Source organism: Fusarium oxysporum, chromosome VII, assembly GCF_013085055.1.
Source record: "Fusarium oxysporum Fo47 chromosome VII, complete sequence".
Taxonomy (NCBI): Eukaryota; Fungi; Ascomycota; class Sordariomycetes; order Hypocreales; family Nectriaceae; genus Fusarium; species Fusarium oxysporum.
The window spans coordinates 341,291-359,539 of NC_072846.1; the positions used below are offsets into that span (position 1 = coordinate 341,291).

Here is an 18,249-nt window from a genome sequence, read left to right on the forward strand (position 1 = left end):
GCTAAGATCAGCGGTGCAGGGACCCACAACCGGCTTGCTGGTGACCACTCTCTGTTGATGAAAAAGTGGAATTAAGTAAGACATCAGTCTTTTGTGTCTGCCACAAAAGAGTGCTCTCACCAACGTGGGCGTTTTGACTTGAGGTCAAAACCAGCCTAAGCATGATATCAGACATGTACCTCTTGTCTCCTCCCTTTTCAATCGTTTCGGTACACACCACTTTGTCTTACATGCTGTAACGATAGGGTACAAGTGCTTCTCTCCAATCCCCGCCCAATGCACATCGTCATCTTATCAGGTTGTACAAGGTCTCTTGTGAGACTGCGAGAAATATTTACCTGGCTCGATTCGACTCGACTTTACCATCCTCTTCCAGCTTTTCTCTTTTTTTTGTATGCCATCGGGAGCGAGAGTTTACCTAGTCAACTTATCATCAGCATCCAAGGTTACAACATTCCGGCCATCGCCATCGCAATCCCGTCGACAGCTCAGTCGAAGCCCTTCCTCTCTGGTATGGGTAATCTATGGGAGAATATCTCGTCAGCTTCTATTCCCATGGTTAGCGTTATGCCTTACCAATATCCACCACTGCCGCCTGTCGACATTGAGACGGGTATGTCGCCTCAAGGCTTTATGCTTTGCACCGTTCCTTCCCAACAGCTTTCTTCTTTGAGCATGTTTGATATTCGTGATCCTCGGTCACCAAATCAAGGGCATGATCTGAGTATAAAAGGGGCATTCTCAGCACCAACCGGTGATCCTTTACATCCTGGGGAAACAGATGAGCAATCACAACAAATGGGGACGAAAAAGAGGAGCAAATTAGGCTATCATCGTATTTCAGTGGCCTGTGGTAAGTGACAGCCTTCAAACTCTCCCATGCATGAGTGTACCTATCTAAACGTATACCCTCAAGGTCACTGCCGGCGCCGAAAAATCAGATGCATCACGTCATCCTCTGATGTGCAAGGTCGTTGCATTAACTGTATTCGCTTGAGGAAGGAGTGCAGTTGTTTCCCGGTAGACCAAACATCTACCTACGACTCACGAGCAAAGAAAACGTCAAGATCTTCTACTGAAGTAAAAGGAAACTCAGCTACAACTATTAGCAATCCAGTAAAGCAACCAAGGAAACTGAGGCCACCATTTAGCCCATCAACCAAAAACGCAACATCTATTGCAGTTCCCACAGCCATTGAAGTCACTAGGACAGAAGGGTTCCCGCCTGAAATGAGAGGTTCGTCAACCGACTACGGCTACGGGCCATATTAATTAACAGTAAACTACAGCTTCGTATGCATCTCCCACGAATCAGAAGCCTTTTGGAATAAGAAACCAGGATCTCTCCAACTGGATGCTTGCAGATGCTGACCAAAGCCCAACTTCGAACACAGGAGAACTGAACCCAACGTGGCAAACGTATCCTTCGGAATCACCCATGAGCACACAATTTTCACCCTTCGCGTCTGTACCGCTGTCGTCGGTTGGATGGACATCTGGAAGCTCGAAACCCACATCTCATGGGGACGTTGATCTTGCTTGGGGTCCCTACGCGCATCCGGTACGATCCATGCTGTATGGAGGGGAGCCCTTAGCCAGTTATCATCCCTCTCAATATCCTCTGATGGCTTCCAGTCGGCAATTTGAGCGGAGGCCATCTGCATTGTCTGATGTTTATATTACATCTATGAGTGGTGTAATTCCTGGATTTGAAGCTTGCACTAGCTCCAATATGAACCCAACCGTTCCTCTTTCAGCTGGAGCAGTGACTCCAGCAAACCATCCAGCGTGGGACCAATCACAACCACTTCCAGGCTACACTTTTACAAAGAACCAAGACGCTTATGCTGGTGGCTGGCCGTCTGGACGCAATGGGCGAGTTCACCCATTACAGGTAGCCGGCCCCAGCCAGACCCAGTCAGCAATTCAGTAATAATGGAGCAGCCTCACATTTACATTACACGCGATTATCATGGAGCAAATTCTAGGACATATTTTGGGCGTAGTCTTCTTAGTGGGAGAAATGTATTCTAGTGGGTCTTCTCGTTGTTGGTGTTTATATTACGCAGTAGTGCTGGGTGAAAATATATTTTCGAAACTTGGCTGTTTTTAATTACTGAGATGAGAGTTCTTCTCGGATTTATATCTCTAGATGATTTTATCTAGGACTTTGAACTTTAAATCTAGGACTTTCAGACTAACAGCCTGAATCCTGCAGGGAAGGGGGATCCCCGGATTTTCCAACAATTGGTCGGAGCAACTTATACCAAAGCCGGCTACTTGCTTTCAGGAGGCAGATTGGGTCTCACGCTGGCGAGAATATCGCGTACACTGTAAGAAATGTCGTCCGAGATTGGGAGATCAATTGTAAGCTTGGAGTCTCGATCTGTGATAATGCAGCCAGCAACGACGTTTGCTTGTGAAGCCTCTACACAATTCTAGATGCCTCGGTAACTCAGGCGGATACGGAGGCACGAAGGACGCGATGTTTCGGGCATATTTTAGACCTTGTTGCCCAAACTCTCCTCCATGGCGACAATGCAGTTTCTTTCGAACTTCAATCCGAGGCTTCTGGCATGTTGGAGCAGGCCGAAGAAGACCTCGAACACTGGCGAGCTAAAGGTCCAGTTGGGAAGCCTCATAATATCGTCAAGTTCATCCGGGCCTCTCCGCAGCGCACTGAAGCATTCAAAGCATATGCTAGGGAGCAGGAAGAGGCAGACATTTATAAGCTTGCGAAAGAGTCAACAGCTGAGCTGGAAGTGATACAAAATAACGCTACGAGATGGAACTCGACCTACATGATGATCGAGCGCGGCTTGATCAAGCAGTCTGAACTTAATAACTTTATTCAAGAGCTAGGAGTAGAAGCAGACGCCTCAAGAAGGGTTCCTACGGCCGACATTCTGACCTCCGATGACTAGAAGGTCCTCGGGGAAGTTAGCCATATCGTAGAGCCGATCTACAATATGACAATGAGAACACAAGGATGGGGTACAAGCGGGGGTCACGGCCGGCTCTGGGAAGTCATGACAGGGATGGAATTTGTCCTGGAACATCTTGGAGACTGGAAAGTTCCCTATGAGGATGAAACTGCTTCTTCAGATACGGAAGAAAGGCGCATGATTCAGGGGGAGGAGCCCGAACTGGCTACGGGTGTGAAATCAACACCGGCACGGCCATCGACAGTCGGATAAATCCGAGAGCGACCCTCACGTCAGTCACGACTAGTGTCACTAATTCAAGACTACGAGATCACGCCGTTACACCGCCGCGGCGAAACAGCTCTTCTGGCTCGTCCACTTACTAGCCCACAATCTAATGAGAATGCCCTTCCTGCACATTCTCGAGAGGGCTACCTACATGACGATGCTGTTGAACAGGTGCTGGGGTGTTACGTGCAGGCAGGGATACTTTAAGATTACGCACCGAATTGGCGAACCCTTCAAGGGGCAGAATTTGACACAACACAAGATGAATACACGAATCTGCATCAAACGACCGAATACACGTCATGTCTGACAGATGCCCGTTCTATGAGCAACATTGCCAGTATGGAGGGCCAAGAGCGTGCGAGTATCAGGGCAAGCATAAATACTGCTTGGATTAAGCTGAACGAGTACTATACTCTTCTGGGGCGGTCGCCTCTGTTTGCAGCCTCTGTTGTTCTGAATCCGGACCTTGGCCTCCGGTGGTTGGAGACTAATTGGACGTCCCCAGAGCAGCTACAATGGCTTCGGGATGCAAAGGATGGCATCAAAGCCTACTTTGAGCGTTGGTACTCGAAAAGCGACGATAATGCTTCTGAGAGTATTTTGGCCACCTCCTCGTTGACGCCCAGACCTGAGCAAAGTAGGTTTGAGCAGTGGATGAAAAGTCGGCAGCCTAAGCTCTCGGCAACAGGAAGTGAGCTTGAACGGTACTACAAGCTCGAGCCGGAACAGGTAGATGACCCTGTTCTTTGGTGGATTGATCATAGCAATGCTTTTCCGCGTTTAAGTAGATTTGCATTGGATATCCTTGTAATCCCGGCCATGTCAACCGACTATGAGAGAGCATTTGGTCTTGTAAAGCTTACAGTCACCTCACAACGACATTCTCTGCTTGGATCGAGCATTGAGTCGGTCCAACTACTGAAGAACTGGGTTAGGGGAGGATGTGCTTCTTAAGGGGGGCTATGCTTGAGCAACAAGGCTAGTCAGAACCTAGGGCAGGGCCCCCAGGCTAAGGATAGCTTCATGTGACCTATGGTATATCAGATGTCAATCATCAATTAACCAGATCAGATACAGAGGGCAAATTATCAGTTCAGTCCAGAGTTGGGTTCTAATCTGATCTAATTGATTGGACGGCAGCCTTCTGAAACTCATCTAAAGCTGTATACGTTGTTTCAGTTCTGAAACTATCAATCGTGCGTCTTAGCCTTCCAGATGAAATTGTACAACCCGTCGTACCTTGGGAAATCTTTCTACACCGATGGACGAGGCCCAGACTTGACTGATCAAAGTCGCATAATCCGCCCACGGCACCATGAACCAAAAATAGCCCTGGAAATTATCCGAAATGCCATCCGGGTCAACCCAAGTATCATTAGCAATATCCAAAACATCCACTTGCACATCCGTCGGCAAAGGAACATATCGCATGTCTTTGCTCTCGGCATCGCCAAAGCGAATATGATATTGGCCCTTGAAACGCTTTACCCCTGTACGCCAATCGTTAAGTACTCCAAGTTGCCAATCAAGGTTTCTTTCTCGAAGAAAGTCATTTTCAATAACATTCCAAGGAATGTTGCAGTTTGGAAAACGGTTCCGTAATGCTAAAAACCAGTTTATATCATCCTCCTTGTCAAGATCCAAGACTAAAAAATCATTCTGGGTTCCGACCAAAAACCTAGAAATTGGGAGATTGTATGATCGGCAAACGAGTTGTAGTTCTTTGACCTTTGGTAAGTACGATGGACCCGATTCTGAGGAATAAAAATGAGATAGTGCTGGAGACCAACGAGACAGTTCCTCCAGATGGAACGCATTTCCGATGTTCTTTGGACAGAGAATTACAGTTTCAAAGACATTCTCGATATAATCAAAATGACCTTGGATGTCCCGATGGAGATCGATATAGAGTAAGTCGCGTTTTGCATCAACCCAGCCGTATATGTGGTCGACATATTTCAAGGTACAGAAATCATATCTGCCCGAGATGAGAGAAAGTTTTCGATTTCTGATGGTGATTTCCCGGACTTCTTTGCACAAGACCATAAGTCCTGGCGAGTCGTGTCGATAGTGAGGATACTGCCTCCCACTCTCTTCTATTCGGCGTGCGTACGGAATGTATATTCGAGGTGAAGATAGAGAGAACGCCAGGTTCCAAATCTTGCTTCGGACTTCTGCAGGTAGTTTTGCGAAGTTGTTGAATTCATAGAGATTTCTCGCTGAGCCTTCAGGCGGCAATGGTTGTCGGGCTGAGACATCGGCCGAAATATGGGGAGGCTGGCATGCTTGATCACCTTTGCTGGAGAGTTGTCCGCGGCTTGGATCTGACGAAAGAGTATTCGTCAGCACTGAAGATTCATCTTCCATATTGGTCCACCGTGAAACGATGAACGAGGGCATGCAAAATTCCCAGTGTGAACAGGGATGGCAATGGCGGTCAATAAATGCATAAATCCATTTCGCCCGGAAGGACTCGTATGGCCAAGAGGGCTAGGATGTTTACGGTGCTTATGCTTATCTTCATCGGTCAATAGGCCGCCCAAAGGTAAATTACGTTTGTTCCGTTGGGCGGGGTGAGGGATTTGTTGTAACTGTCGAGGCGCTCCCGGTCGGGTCACAGCAGGGGTGGGCAGCCAATGAAAATGCATCGGATTGAAGGTACCTAGCCCCTCACCTATCTTAGCCTATGGTAGAAGTACCAGCAATCTCTCGAGTTACAAATCGCTACATCACACTGCTCACATCCCCTCATGTACCTCCTGGTTGACAGGGGTTATGTGGGGCGGGGTAGTCGCTGGAGCTCCTCGACAGTTGGAGGGAGAATAATAGCCGTGCATTCCCCTAGCTCTGTAGAGCACTGGGACTTTCTACGATTGAAATCTGTCTATTTATTCGACACGTTCTCATTCATAAACTTCTTGTTATTCGTATTTCGTCATAATTTGCTGCATCTCCATTCCATCAATCTGGCCTCCACAACCATTTGCTGGTGCTTGATGACCCGCAGCGCGGTCCATGTCACGCAGCTCCGGAATGACAAGCTGGATGTGACTCTCTGAACTGATTGGCATTCTTGGCTTAAGCCCTGCTGGTTCGGACTAGGTAATGTCTACATATCTTCAGTCTTGAAAGTATAACTTGTAACCGCCATACTGCCTTTTTGTACGGTAACTATTCTAATATGCCTGCCAGGCTAAAGAACTTGATGCTCAGAAAAGCCGAGGGGCGGCATGCATAGGTTATGACCTGCCGAAAGCACCATTAGCAAGTTACACTACATGAGACTGTACTCTACCGTGAAAACGATCGTGTCTTTAACACTGGATTGTTCAAACCCCTTGGTACTATGGCGATGTTCTAGACCGCGGTCTAATAGCGAAAGTACTCAAGTTCTAAACCCTTCCTTGTCTAGCCTGACCCACAAGGTAGCATCGCCTCGTTTCTTGTGTGTACGTAGTAAGTCCATCTCCTCAGCACTACAGCCATCAAGGTGAAAACATAATTTATCACAGCAAGTGGTTTAATAAGAACCAGTGGTTTAAGATCTATAAACATTTCTATTGGCAGCCATAGACCAAGTATTTATCAAGAGTCGCAACCAACACGCACGCATTGCTTATCCTCGAATGACTAATATGGCTATATTGCCATTACTTCGAAGGCCAGCTGTATAGGTCTTTGAAGTACAATCAGTAATCATTCCGGAGTTTAAAGTGCGGATAATACGTAAAAAGAACACAGGGGATGTCTGACAGCCCTAGCTACAAGAAGACACCAATTTCATCCAGGTAGCACGTGATATTTCATCTTAGAATCCATACCGCTAGCCGTTTTGGATAAAAATCTTGGTATTGGACATTGGAATAGCGGTGCATTGAGAGCCAGGCTACGCAGGATCAGACAGACTTTCCAAGTATAGACGCGGACAAAGACGCGCGTTGCAGGCACGCTCTTCTTCTTCAGAGCTTTCATCTAATCTTAGATGAAAGGAAGGAAGTCTTCCTAGAAGTATGAAGTTAGTGCCTTAAGAGTTTCCTGGACCTGGGGTAGCATTTCCAACGACATAAAACTGTAACATCAACCATCGTGAGTCAACTTTATGTCGCTTATCACGTTTATGCTAAACATGACTTGTTAATACAACTGTACATATGCTGTAGCTATAATCTTCGACGGGGACAATATCCGAGGTTTGTGTTGGTCGTCAAACTGCTAGAGCTGTCACTGTTAGCAAAAAGCAAGAAAGGTGGCTGCCTTCGCCTCCGGCCGACTCCGACCCTCTTACGGCAACCGCGGCGAACAAAGTTCACCAGTGATCGGCGGTAAGTGGCCATTTAATATCAGGACGCAACCAATGGCAGTATGTCATCTTTCAGACTAGCCCTGCACATTACGCTTGCAGAATACAAGCCAATAACCTAATCCCAAATGGCTTCTTCCTACTGTCTCAGGAGGTCAAAATTTGGCCAGTTATATCACCGCTAGCCTGGAGTCTTTTACTGATGTAACCCTAAGCTTAGAAGTACTTAGAAGTAGTTTATAGTAACATACTTCGTGGCTTGCAGTATCATATGAGGGTATGGAATCAGAGTATCCACTCGATTGTGTTAAGACTCCAGTCGGGTCACTACAGGGATAACTAACCAATGAATTCGCGAAGGTTGATAGGTACATCATCTCCTACCCATATTACCCTGTGACTAAAGTCCTTGCGATCTTCAAGCTACAAAACAAAACCCCTTGTTACTTTTATTCACTTACTAATTGCCATGCGTATATAAGTTTCCTCATACGTGGGGTTAGTGGGGCGTTATACCTAATGGAGCCTTAACACAGATAGGGAGCGGGGTTATACGCATCCCAGAATCTAGCAGGTCATTGTGGCCTGGTGTCCTGGGTCTGCCGGCGTTAGTTCTGGCCGAAGCTGACCAGAAGATCGTCGACGCGACACGTCAATGACATCCATGTGGATACGCACCAGTTTCAACTGCCGGAGGAATTTAACGAACAAATGAACATGATTTACATGTTCCGAGCAGACTGCTACTGCTTGTGATGCGGTACGTAGGGGTGGAAGTAAAGAGTGTCGGGACAAAACGAACAATTATTGACATGGATCCTGGCTTCTAGATATTTAATATGATTTATCTACTTGCCATACCTCATGTCAGGTTGACGAAGCGCTTGGGGTATGACGTCGTGATAGCCCACCTCGATATACTCTATCTTGATGACATCCTTATTATATATAGTGCAAATGTTTGAGGAGCTGGTATTGCTGAAGGGAAGGACCGAGGTGGGCATGCTGGTTTGAATATTTCCAGCACCATAGTCGCCTGGTGATGAGGGGTCCGAGATGTTGGAGGGGATGGCGCAGGAGATGGTGCTCGCCAAGGATTCGCAGTTGTTAGACAAGGGGATATATTGTTGATTATATTCGTGGTGGCTGTTATAGTCCCCCAAGAATGTTACTCTGTGAGGGCTAGGAACGGCATCGCTACCAGTACTGAGGTTGCCATTGGAAACTGTTGTTGTTGAGAGCTTGTTAGGGAATAAAAGTTGTTGTGCAGTTAGGCCTGGTCCATGGGAAGATAACGAGGCCGTTGGCGCGCCCATAATCTCCTTGAGTCGGATCAGCTCTCTCTCTATAGCCGTATTACGACGTAATAAATCTTGGATGGTCTGATCACGACTTTGGTTGCTCTTGAGCTCCGCTAGCTCGCCCTCTAGCCGCTCGATGTGCTCTTTGGTGCGGATTCGTATCGCTCTCTGGGCCTCTCGATCGTTGGCTCTCTTGCGGGCGAGCTGTTTGGGAGTAAGGGTAGAAACCCTTCTGGTTTCTAAACAACGCTATATTAGTATGATAATGATACGTTGCTCTGCTTTCATTCGCTTTATTTCTATTAGATACAATACATCGAAGGTCCATAGCATTAGACTAAAAAAACAAAAAAAAAGAGAATAAGTAACTTGCTCTTTCGCTTGGGTTCCGCGGGCTCTGTTGATAATGATGAGATCATGTCAATTGTGTATGAAGAGGCAGAAAGGTGACTAAAAGTTAATAGCAGGCGGGGCCAGCGGTGTTAAATATTCTATTTCTTTTTGTTCTGTTCTTGTGCGAGTGTGTCTCTCTTCTCCCAAAGTTGTAAAGCCACCTGCATGGCGATAGTAGACTAGTACTATCCTCCATGTCCTAAGCCTCCAAGAAAGATACGCAAGGGAGGGTGTGTGAAATCGATATGTCTCAAAACCCTTTCCTTAAGCCCCGGGAGACTTCAAAAGGCCTTAACTCCTCCCAATATCTACACCATCATTTCAATATTGTATTCGTGGCTGATCTATCGCAATCTTAGACGAGTGGGGCTAAGACTAGCTTTATCGAGGTATGCACTCTAAGAAACCGCCATCTCATCAAGCTTTATGACAGTCTGGATGTCTCAAATCGAGAATCGAGAATGCATACCAGACCCGCAGAAACGGCGACAGGCATGTCAAATTTTGTCTCGCTAACATCTCGCCTAACAAGCTGCGATGACTGTACATAAGGAATGAGGCAGATGGAAATCAATATTCGTAATCTCGGCGTAACTTAGTGATAACCAATCAGGTAATTCCTGTGACAGGCTCCCGGTAAAAGGGATGGACCAAACTCATTTGAAAACAAGAACTTACATGTGACAAGGGTCGGATATGTATGAATATGGTTCCATACTCTACAACCAAAGAGGGAAAGTCCTCCTTTCTGGTTGTCCTGATGTGGTGCTAGGGTTCCATGCAGCTCAGGGGCTCAATCTTTATACGTCGGGATTCTCCACTAGCTCGTTTTCGATGTTGTACATGAGCAACCGTGTTTGGACTAGAGCAATGCCGTCTGTACACGGAGAATCACGTCCCAACCAGTAATCAATTATATATAACCTGTGTTAATGCTGCTCACTAGGCTAAGCTAGCCCCGGCCTCTCCATATTTACCCCACACCTTCACCAACTGGCTGGTACGCCACACAGGCAAATGAACTACCTTGTTCCTGCTTCTGGAGACGATTGGCATGCCTCCTCATTCTCACTTCGTTCCATTACTCATGCTTGTTCGTTCTTCAAGACACCGCGCATGATGATCGGAGCAGATTGTCATGGCTGTTTTGTCATTTATCGCCGCCATACCACTCACTATCTGAGTTGAACGCCTAGGTGGTACATGAACGTTTCAGCTGTCTATCACAGTAGCTAGGGAGACCTCTATGCAGGTCTACTAACTAGACACATTACAAAGAAGCATTATATGCGGCTCTACTACGTTCATTTGGATTTGTTAATGCCTTGATTGGTTAAGTTCTTAAGAGCGTATGTGTTACGATTCGTGCCCGTAACAGCGCTGTAAGGCTTCTATAAGCAGCTGAAAGCACTACTGCAATTGCTTGCATAGCGATTATGGCCCGATCTTTTGCCCTGTAGTTTAGCGGCTTGTGCAACCAGTACAGTATGAATATAAATATATCTCTTATTATTAACTTACCTTATAGCTTTTAATAACTATTATTAAGAAGCTAACGCAAGAATATACTTACTTATTATTTCTATCAATAACATCGTCTATGAATTATCCTACAATAGGATGTTAATTTGTAGTCTATGTATATTTTTTAATTTTAATATATAACTCTATTATGGTATATGTGTAATAATTACAATACATTTATATATAGTATATATAATGGAATAGTAAAACAGTATAACGTATTTGATAAGCGAACCGGCCAGACAACCGAACCGGCCAGAAATTTTCACCTTCTTAATTAAATTAGCAATAAAATCACCATAACCTATCAGATCAATTAAAACTAATTACTATCCTCTTCCTCAATGACTACAATTACCTCTTGACAAGTCCTTGCATTATGCCCGGCCTTGCCGCAAGTCCTACAGTGCCGAACCTTCGGTCCTCCTGACCTTCCGCGACCACCACTTCTCGAGGATTCAGCCACTACCTGTGTATCTACATCCATCTGATCAATTTGACTCTGACCAGTCTCTATAGTCATCTTGCCGCTATCCTGTAGCCGGGTTCTTTTTACTTTTTTCTTCCGGCTATGTGTTGTATTTCCTTCTCGAAGGTCTCTGACTTCGGCCCGTAATAAAGCTATCTCATGCATATGTTCCTTTAATGCCTTTGTATTAGGCTTAATAGCATTAATAATAGACTCTGGAGAGCTGCTTTTATGTCTTCTGATTCGTCTTTGAAGGTATTCGGAATGAGAATCAGCCTCATCGACAGTCTTTGGTGTCTTTGGGGTCCATGGTTGAGTCCGGCTAGTATTCTCTTTAGGAGGCGTTAGGGTCCGTAACTGCATATCAAGCTTTGAGATTACACTCTCTGGGTCAAATGGAATAAGCCCGGCCCCCCTGAAACCTCCCTTGATATTGCTTTCTGTGATAGTAGCTTGGTGAGCGGCATAGAAGGCAGGAAAGAACTCGGTCTTAGTGATGTGGGTTATAGAGCGTCTCATTAGTTGCTCTATTTCTCGACCATAGGCCTTTTTCAGCGGCCCAAAGCACCCAACATCGAGAGGCTGGAGTAGATGAGAGGAATGAGGAGGCATGCATAGCGTAATAATGTTCTTCTCCTTGCAATATGCTTCAAAGTCGGCCGAGTGATGACTTTCGTGACCATCGAGGATTAGAAGGCGATAAGTACCAACTGACCGGTTAATTGTATGCTCATCGAAGTGCTTCAGCCAGTCGAGACCCGTCTCGTTATTTGTCCATCCATTTGGAGTCGTGGCAATAGCCCAATCGACCGGGAGGCTGCTTCCTTCATACCAGCTGCGAAGGTGATTTTTGCCTGTAACTATGATGAACGGCGGAATAGCCCAGCCTCCTGCATTGATCGCCTCGATCACAGTAACCCATTCCCGGCTTCCAGGCTGGACTGATTTTGGCCTTCCACGCCTCTCTGCACTTGTGACTACTTTGCCGTTGAAATCATGCCCATCATAAAGCCGGTCTCATCAAAGTTCTAGATATAATCTGTTCCTCTAGATTAGATAGTTTCCGTGACTTTGGAATCCAGTCACATCGTGATTGCATGCCCATCTTTCGGTTACGCAGGGTACCAAATCCAATCTCATATATAGTAGCAGCGCGTCGGAGACTTAGTTTTGGGTTATTCTGAAGGGCCTGAAGGGCAAGAAGAATTCTAGCTTCATTTGAAGGTTGTGACATATTGGGTGGTTAAGAATTAACTATTCAGATGGGAATAATGTAAGGTGAGGGATTTTTGATCAACATGCTTATCAACCACGTTATATAAATAAACAAATAGTTTTAACATATACCATAGGTATGCCGATCAGTATACTGTGCGGCAAAATATAGCTTACCCTATAGTACTTTGGCACTTAAATAAATTAGCTAAAAAAAATAACGTATATGATAAGCGAGTGAGCCACTACATTTCTCACCTTAAAAGCCCTTTTTTAAACTTTTCGTAAAAGGTCAATTTAACTCTAAAATAGCTAAAAAATATAATTTAATATATTTAACTACTATATTTGTATATATTACTTTTATAAAAATTATAACTATTTTCTTTAAAAAGTTATATAGTAAAGTCTACTTACACTGTGAAATACACTGTATGTTAAGGTTTTATATAGAAAATAAAATAGATAAAAATCTTTTAAAAATACGAATTAGTATGATTAACTATACTAAGTATAGAAATATTTTTTTCAGATTTTTAGCTATTTTATTTATAAGTTAGAACTCTATAGGGTAGGCTGTTTTTATACTACACAGTATAGTGGCTCACTCGCTTGTCTGGCTCACTCGCTTATCATATACGTTAACTCTCCTGTAAAAATCTTTCTTGGCACCCGCTGTTAGCGTTTTGCTAGGGTAAGAGTTTTTGCAGTCCACAATGGCAGCAAAAGTAACTGTGGGGCTAACGGTACCCTAATAGCTGCTGGAAGAAAGGGATTCAGAGAGTTGACTTTTCTTCGTGACGAGTGTCTTCAACGACACTGAGCTTCGCGAGCTCTTGACATCGCCTCCGGGCGCCATTTCCTATGTGTTATCTGCGACTTCTTTCTACCTCGACGTTTCGGGCTCTGCACCCCTCGAAGAAAGTCGCTCGTGGTCAACAAACTCATTCCACCAACTGTTGATTAGAACCGCCTCGACCAGGCAATTGTTCAGAAACCATGGAATCCCACAGGTTATTGAGTTCCTCACTATCGTCCAGGTTAGTTCTCTGCTTGCCGCAGTTCCATCACTGGGGCTACACTTACGGCTTTTTCTTAGCCATTTTCATACCCCTTTCTCTGCAAAAGAACAGGAAGCGACGCATTGTACGTGCTCGTGGGAAAGATGCCATGACATCGCCTCGAGGCATGCCATCTGGAGCAAGCTCTCCGACACCCTTTTTCATAATGATGTGAACGCGAAGTGCTTCGATACTCCACTCCATCTCCTCAATCTCTGCGATGTGGACATGGAAATCGATCTCGTCCCTAAACAAGCCCCACTTCGCAGGTTTCACGTCTTTGAGTACCTGATGTTGAAAGCATTGTATCTGACCTACCCAGGTCCAATACTGTGTAACATTGATGTGGCTGGTATATAATCGAGTCTTGACTACAGCAAGACGCCAATCATATTTAGTAATGCTGCCACCACTGCATGAATCTGTATCGGACCAAGCCTCAAAATGAAATTCGTCGTGATCGGGGCGACAATATGCAGGTGGCATGTATTTGGGCTTCTTGTTGAGGTGGGTGCTGAAGACTGGCTGAGGAGCAGGGGCCGGGACCGAGGCTGGAGTTCTGTAGCCTGAGGATATTTGACCAGGCAGAGGAGAGTGGTTGACGAAGGAACCTTCACGAGGCGTAGTAGTAACCGAGTGCATAGACTTGCGCTTTTGGGGAGGTTTGGGTATAGTGCTAGGGCTGCCATGGCTCAAGCGAGCCTTCATGTCTCCAGAAGGGCGTCCTATGTTCTTAAAGCCATGCTTGTAACGAAGACTTGTGAGTTTTGAGTCATGATAGAAGTCGTGAATTGTTCGTGGCAGGTTGAAATTGAGACCTTGAGTTTGAATCAGTTCGTGGAGACGCTGTCGCATCCAGTCAACCGGCGATATGTCAAGATTGAATTTTTCGAGCTCCGATATTGTCTCTGATAGGCGAAATAGGGTGTCATATGAGGTTATACCACCCTTGCCAGCCTGAATATATCTTTTACCTAACAACTGATAAGGGCTGATGGGGCCCTTCTCGTGGAATTCGAGAATTTTTATACCACGGTTGACCTGTCTGCCAATTTGATACTTTGAAGAGCCTCCCTTATCCTGCTTAGGACCTGCTTCAATAGCAGCCTGATGCTTCTCACGCCATCGAGCAAGCTGTGGCTCAATAAGTGATTTGACGTTTGGCCAGTTGGCTTCCCAATAGGGGTGTTCCTCGGTAATCTTGACCAATGGCACCCCCGCAACGCATTCAGGATAAGTGTAAGCAACTCCATCATTCTTGAGAACCATGTTCTCTCGGGTGATCTCTTCCAATGGTAGAGCAGGAGGAAATTCAGGAGGCTGTGATGAAAGATCAATGGGCAACAATGGTGGAGTTGGTCTTCCTCGTTCGCTGGATGGAGGTCGACTTCTAATATTGGCCGGCGTAAACCCAGGAGTTATACGATACTCTTGTGGAGTATTCATCCGCTCAAGTTCTCGTGGTGTGTGGACCTGAGCAGAACCGCGATGGTCTTTGGTAGAGCCATCGAGCTCTGTTGATGGGTGGAGAATGTCATGAGAGGAGTGTCGGGGGGCACTCAAAGGAAGCACAGAGCGCAGTGTCTCCAAGGGCCTGGGTTGAGGAGAGATTGGCGTCGGTAAGGGCGAGTCCACGGGGTCAATCATACGTTCCGGAGCATAATCCGACCTGGGAGCCGTTGTCGGACGGCTTGGAGATCCGTGAGGTGAACCATAAATTGGTCTATGGGGCATTTCACGAGGACGTTCAGCGATTTGCACTGGTGCTACTTCGACAGTTTGTTCCGGGGCCCTTGTAGCGATCACATCATGGAACCGGTCATTGGATCGGTCCAGAATTCGCTCGGTTTGGGGCTCAGGGCGCCGTTCTGGCTGTCGTGTTGTAGTCCGTTCTGCCTGACACTCAGTCACTCGTGCAAGTTGAGGCTCAATTGGTCGTTCAGGCCGTCGCTCAGGTTGCTGTTCGTGTTGTCGCTCGGGCTGTCGCTCAATCTGTCTATCCGGTTGTCTCTCGGGCTGTCGCTCACGGAATCTTTCAAGTGTACGCTGTAGAACGGGCTGTGGTGAAGGTGGCCGAGAGGGCACAGAGATTTGTTGTTCAACTCGTTGGGGTTCTGGTTGACGTGTTGGCTCAGGCCTTGGCTGAACTTCAACTGTCGGATGTATTGTTTCCAAAGAACGGCCTGCGGGAGTCTGTTGAACTCCTTCTTCCAGCTGTTTCTTCCGCCGTGCTCTCTCCCTCGAGGCCAGTATATCAATTGTGTCCCCTGAAGCACCGTGGCATCCCTGACGATTCCATTCACAGTTGCCACATTTCTGAAAGAGATCTCCGCCGACAATAATGCAGTCATCAAAGGCGCCTTGGTTCTTGTCGCATGACTGGCATCTCTTGGCCTGAATTTCTCCTGTAGCTTGAATCATACAAGAGAGCCATTTGACCCCCTTCGCCTCAGTTCGTTCGTAAATGCTGGTAAGATGTCTAGCGTTGAAGCGTCGTCCTCGGCGAATCTTGACAGGTCTTCGTATCTCCAATCCTTGGATTCCCTCAACCCATTGGTTCCAAGGCTCGATCTGTTCCACGGGTCCGATCACATTTCCATCAGCATCAACAACATCAACGAGGGTCTCGGCTGCCTCGTTATCATGGTGCTCAAAGCCTTCCATACGATCCTCATCATTTACTTCATCGGGTCTGTCCACTACCGTTGCAGTGCCATTTGTAGGCTCTATTCGTGGGATCGGCCCGTGAAAGGCTGGGGATAGCTCTGGCAACACTTCAGGCAGAACAATGCCTTCTGATTCCGGTCCGAGATGGTCTGGAGCATCAGGATCCTCCCCTCTCTTTTGTCTGAAGAATCGGCGCATCTTGAACCAAATATCATGCAGCGTTTCCTCTCTCTTCTGACGCGACGCGCGGTAGTCTTGCTCAATGCGCTTAAGTCGGTTGGCCTTCTCCTCACACTCATCAGTGGTGCGTGCCAGTTCCGCCTCGACTTTGGCGAGTTCGCTAACTAATCGGGATTGAGATTCTTTCAGCTGACTTCGCTGCCCTGTGAGATCACTGAACTTCAACCGAACTTCATTAATTGAGAGCTGGAAATCTTTCTCGATCTTTTTGTTCTCGGCATCCTTCTTGCTGCGGAGGTTAACCCAGAAATTGCGTTCTGTCTCATCCCAGATAGCCTTTTGCTCCACCTTTGGGAGAGAGTCCCAGACATCTTCCCCTGTGGCCATCTTTCGAGGAGCTTACAGCTCTTGATGCGTTCTTGTAGCGTAGGAACAGTGCTCAGAAGATAGCTTGCTCAAAATGAAGCGAGGAGAGAAGTTGATATAGAGAGCTAGGGGGAAGGGTTAGTCAGGAGTAAGATTAGATGAAAGAATGTGTTGAATGAAGGAGTTTGAATGCAGAAGGGATGTAGTGACAAAGCTTGGACTATGATAGTTGTGGATGTTTAAGCGGTGGCTCGGGCATAAGAAGCATTAAAAGTCCCAAGTGCCATTTCTGACGGGAATGTCTGGTGCCGATGCGGAACGTCCGCAGTCATTTGAACTGTTACGTGCTACGCGTCTGATGTGGAATGCATCTGAGTTAAAGCGCGTTCAGAACACACAAGTGGGGTTGAAAGATGCTAGATTGGCGGACGGGAATTGTTAAATGCGCGAGTGGGGTTGATGTCCAACTAAAATGAGGCTAATTTTCACACTTGAGGATCAATCTAGCCCCCAGGAGCTCGTCCTTCTTTTTTTCTCTGTTCTTTTTCTTCCAAGTGTTTTTCCCCGCCACCTGGTATTGATATATCCGGGGACCCACAAAATACACGTTTCTTTTATCGAGGCGCTATCATTAATCTAACAGGAATGGGCTCCACTTTCCTTTATTACAATATTATTCTTGTATCCAGAAAAGGAGGGGGAATTGTACCAACCCCACTCTGACAGACTGATCAGAAAAATCAAGTCGACAATCAATAACAGCACCACATTCGGGTCCACATCTTAATACACTCACCCCATCGTAAAGCTGCGTATCTCACATTGTATCAGGCGTCAGTTAGCACTCGATGGGATAGGTGCAAGGTGCGCGACGTACCGATTTGTAATGATGAGACCTGCTGGTACTTATACCTCCGCATAATTTAGGTGGCGGTAGAAGTACCTCTTGTTCTTTGCATTTTAATTGACTATGACCCGTCATCGTGACCTAATTCCTTTTGGTACGTAGGACTAGAATGTCAGCAGGTGCAGCTAAGAACAAAAGCCCGAAATGGAGCCCTCTTACGGAGGTGAACGACAATGAGGAGAAGAGGAAGCGGCCTAAGGTGCGTAGTTTACGGTAGACTACCTTCGGATACCATATCCATAATATTGCAATTTATCAAAGTAAATATCGCGGCGACTTCTATCACCCCCTAATTTAGCAGAGGAGTTTTGTGCCATTTATTTGGGTGCATTTTGATTACTTGGGTAGGGCCTAGAGACCGGCCACCCCGTGCTTTCCTTCACACCGTAGGTGCCCGTGCGTCAAGCACAGGGGGTAGCTTGACTTGGCAAAGGGTCGGTTGACAAGGAAATAAATAAGCTACTTTTAACTTATATGTAGTCCCACCAAGAAAATAGGTCACTCGTTTAATTGAATTGTCACCGTTTGCTGCACTGATAATGCCCGCGATATGTCATTACCCGTCACAAACGTCACAACGAAATCACCACTTAACATCCTCCACCTCAACAACATAACTACTTCACTCAGTCACAATAATTGCAATTTTCA

At 46.2% G+C, this 18,249-nt stretch overlaps 4 protein-coding genes across 4 annotated transcripts; 1 reads left to right on the forward strand and 3 right to left on the reverse strand.

Moving 5' to 3' along the window:
• Positions 1–276: 276 nt before the first annotated feature.
• Positions 277–1,933, forward strand: FOBCDRAFT_241520 (uncharacterized protein; the record flags this gene model as incomplete). The annotated part of the gene is made up of 4 exons (XM_059610363.1): positions 277–301; positions 488–853; positions 917–1,237; positions 1,290–1,933. The coding sequence occupies 4 exons, from the start codon at positions 277–279 to the stop codon at positions 1,931–1,933; spliced, it is 1,356 nt and encodes a 451-aa protein (XP_059465276.1).
• A 2,380-nt stretch (positions 1,934–4,313) lies between these two features.
• FOBCDRAFT_227263 (uncharacterized protein) lies at positions 4,314–5,740 on the reverse strand. Its single transcript, XM_059609737.1, has one exon. The coding sequence runs from the start codon at positions 5,613–5,615 to the stop codon at positions 4,419–4,421; it is 1,197 nt and encodes a 398-aa protein (XP_059465277.1). The 5' UTR covers positions 5,616–5,740; the 3' UTR covers positions 4,314–4,418.
• Positions 5,741–8,082: 2,342 nt separating this feature from the next.
• On the reverse strand, positions 8,083–9,705 carry FOBCDRAFT_241522 (uncharacterized protein; the record flags this gene model as incomplete). Its single annotated transcript, XM_059610364.1, has 3 exons — positions 8,083–8,202; positions 8,427–9,065; positions 9,679–9,705. 3 exons carry the CDS (start codon positions 9,703–9,705, stop codon positions 8,083–8,085), a joined length of 786 nt encoding a protein of 261 aa, XP_059465278.1.
• A 3,794-nt stretch (positions 9,706–13,499) lies between these two features.
• FOBCDRAFT_295572 (uncharacterized protein) lies at positions 13,500–16,715 on the reverse strand (the record flags this gene model as incomplete). Its single annotated transcript, XM_059611864.1, has 3 exons — positions 13,500–13,766; positions 13,797–16,243; positions 16,385–16,715. The coding sequence occupies 3 exons, from the start codon at positions 16,710–16,712 to the stop codon at positions 13,500–13,502; spliced, it is 3,042 nt and encodes a 1,013-aa protein (XP_059465279.1).
• Positions 16,716–18,249: the final 1,534 nt, after the last annotated feature.

Bases quoted from the DNA above. Each gene is read 5' to 3' on its own strand.
- FOBCDRAFT_227263 (XM_059609737.1), bottom strand. From the start codon at position 5,615: ATGCCCTCGTTCATCGTTTCACGGTGGACCAATATGGAAGATGAATCT.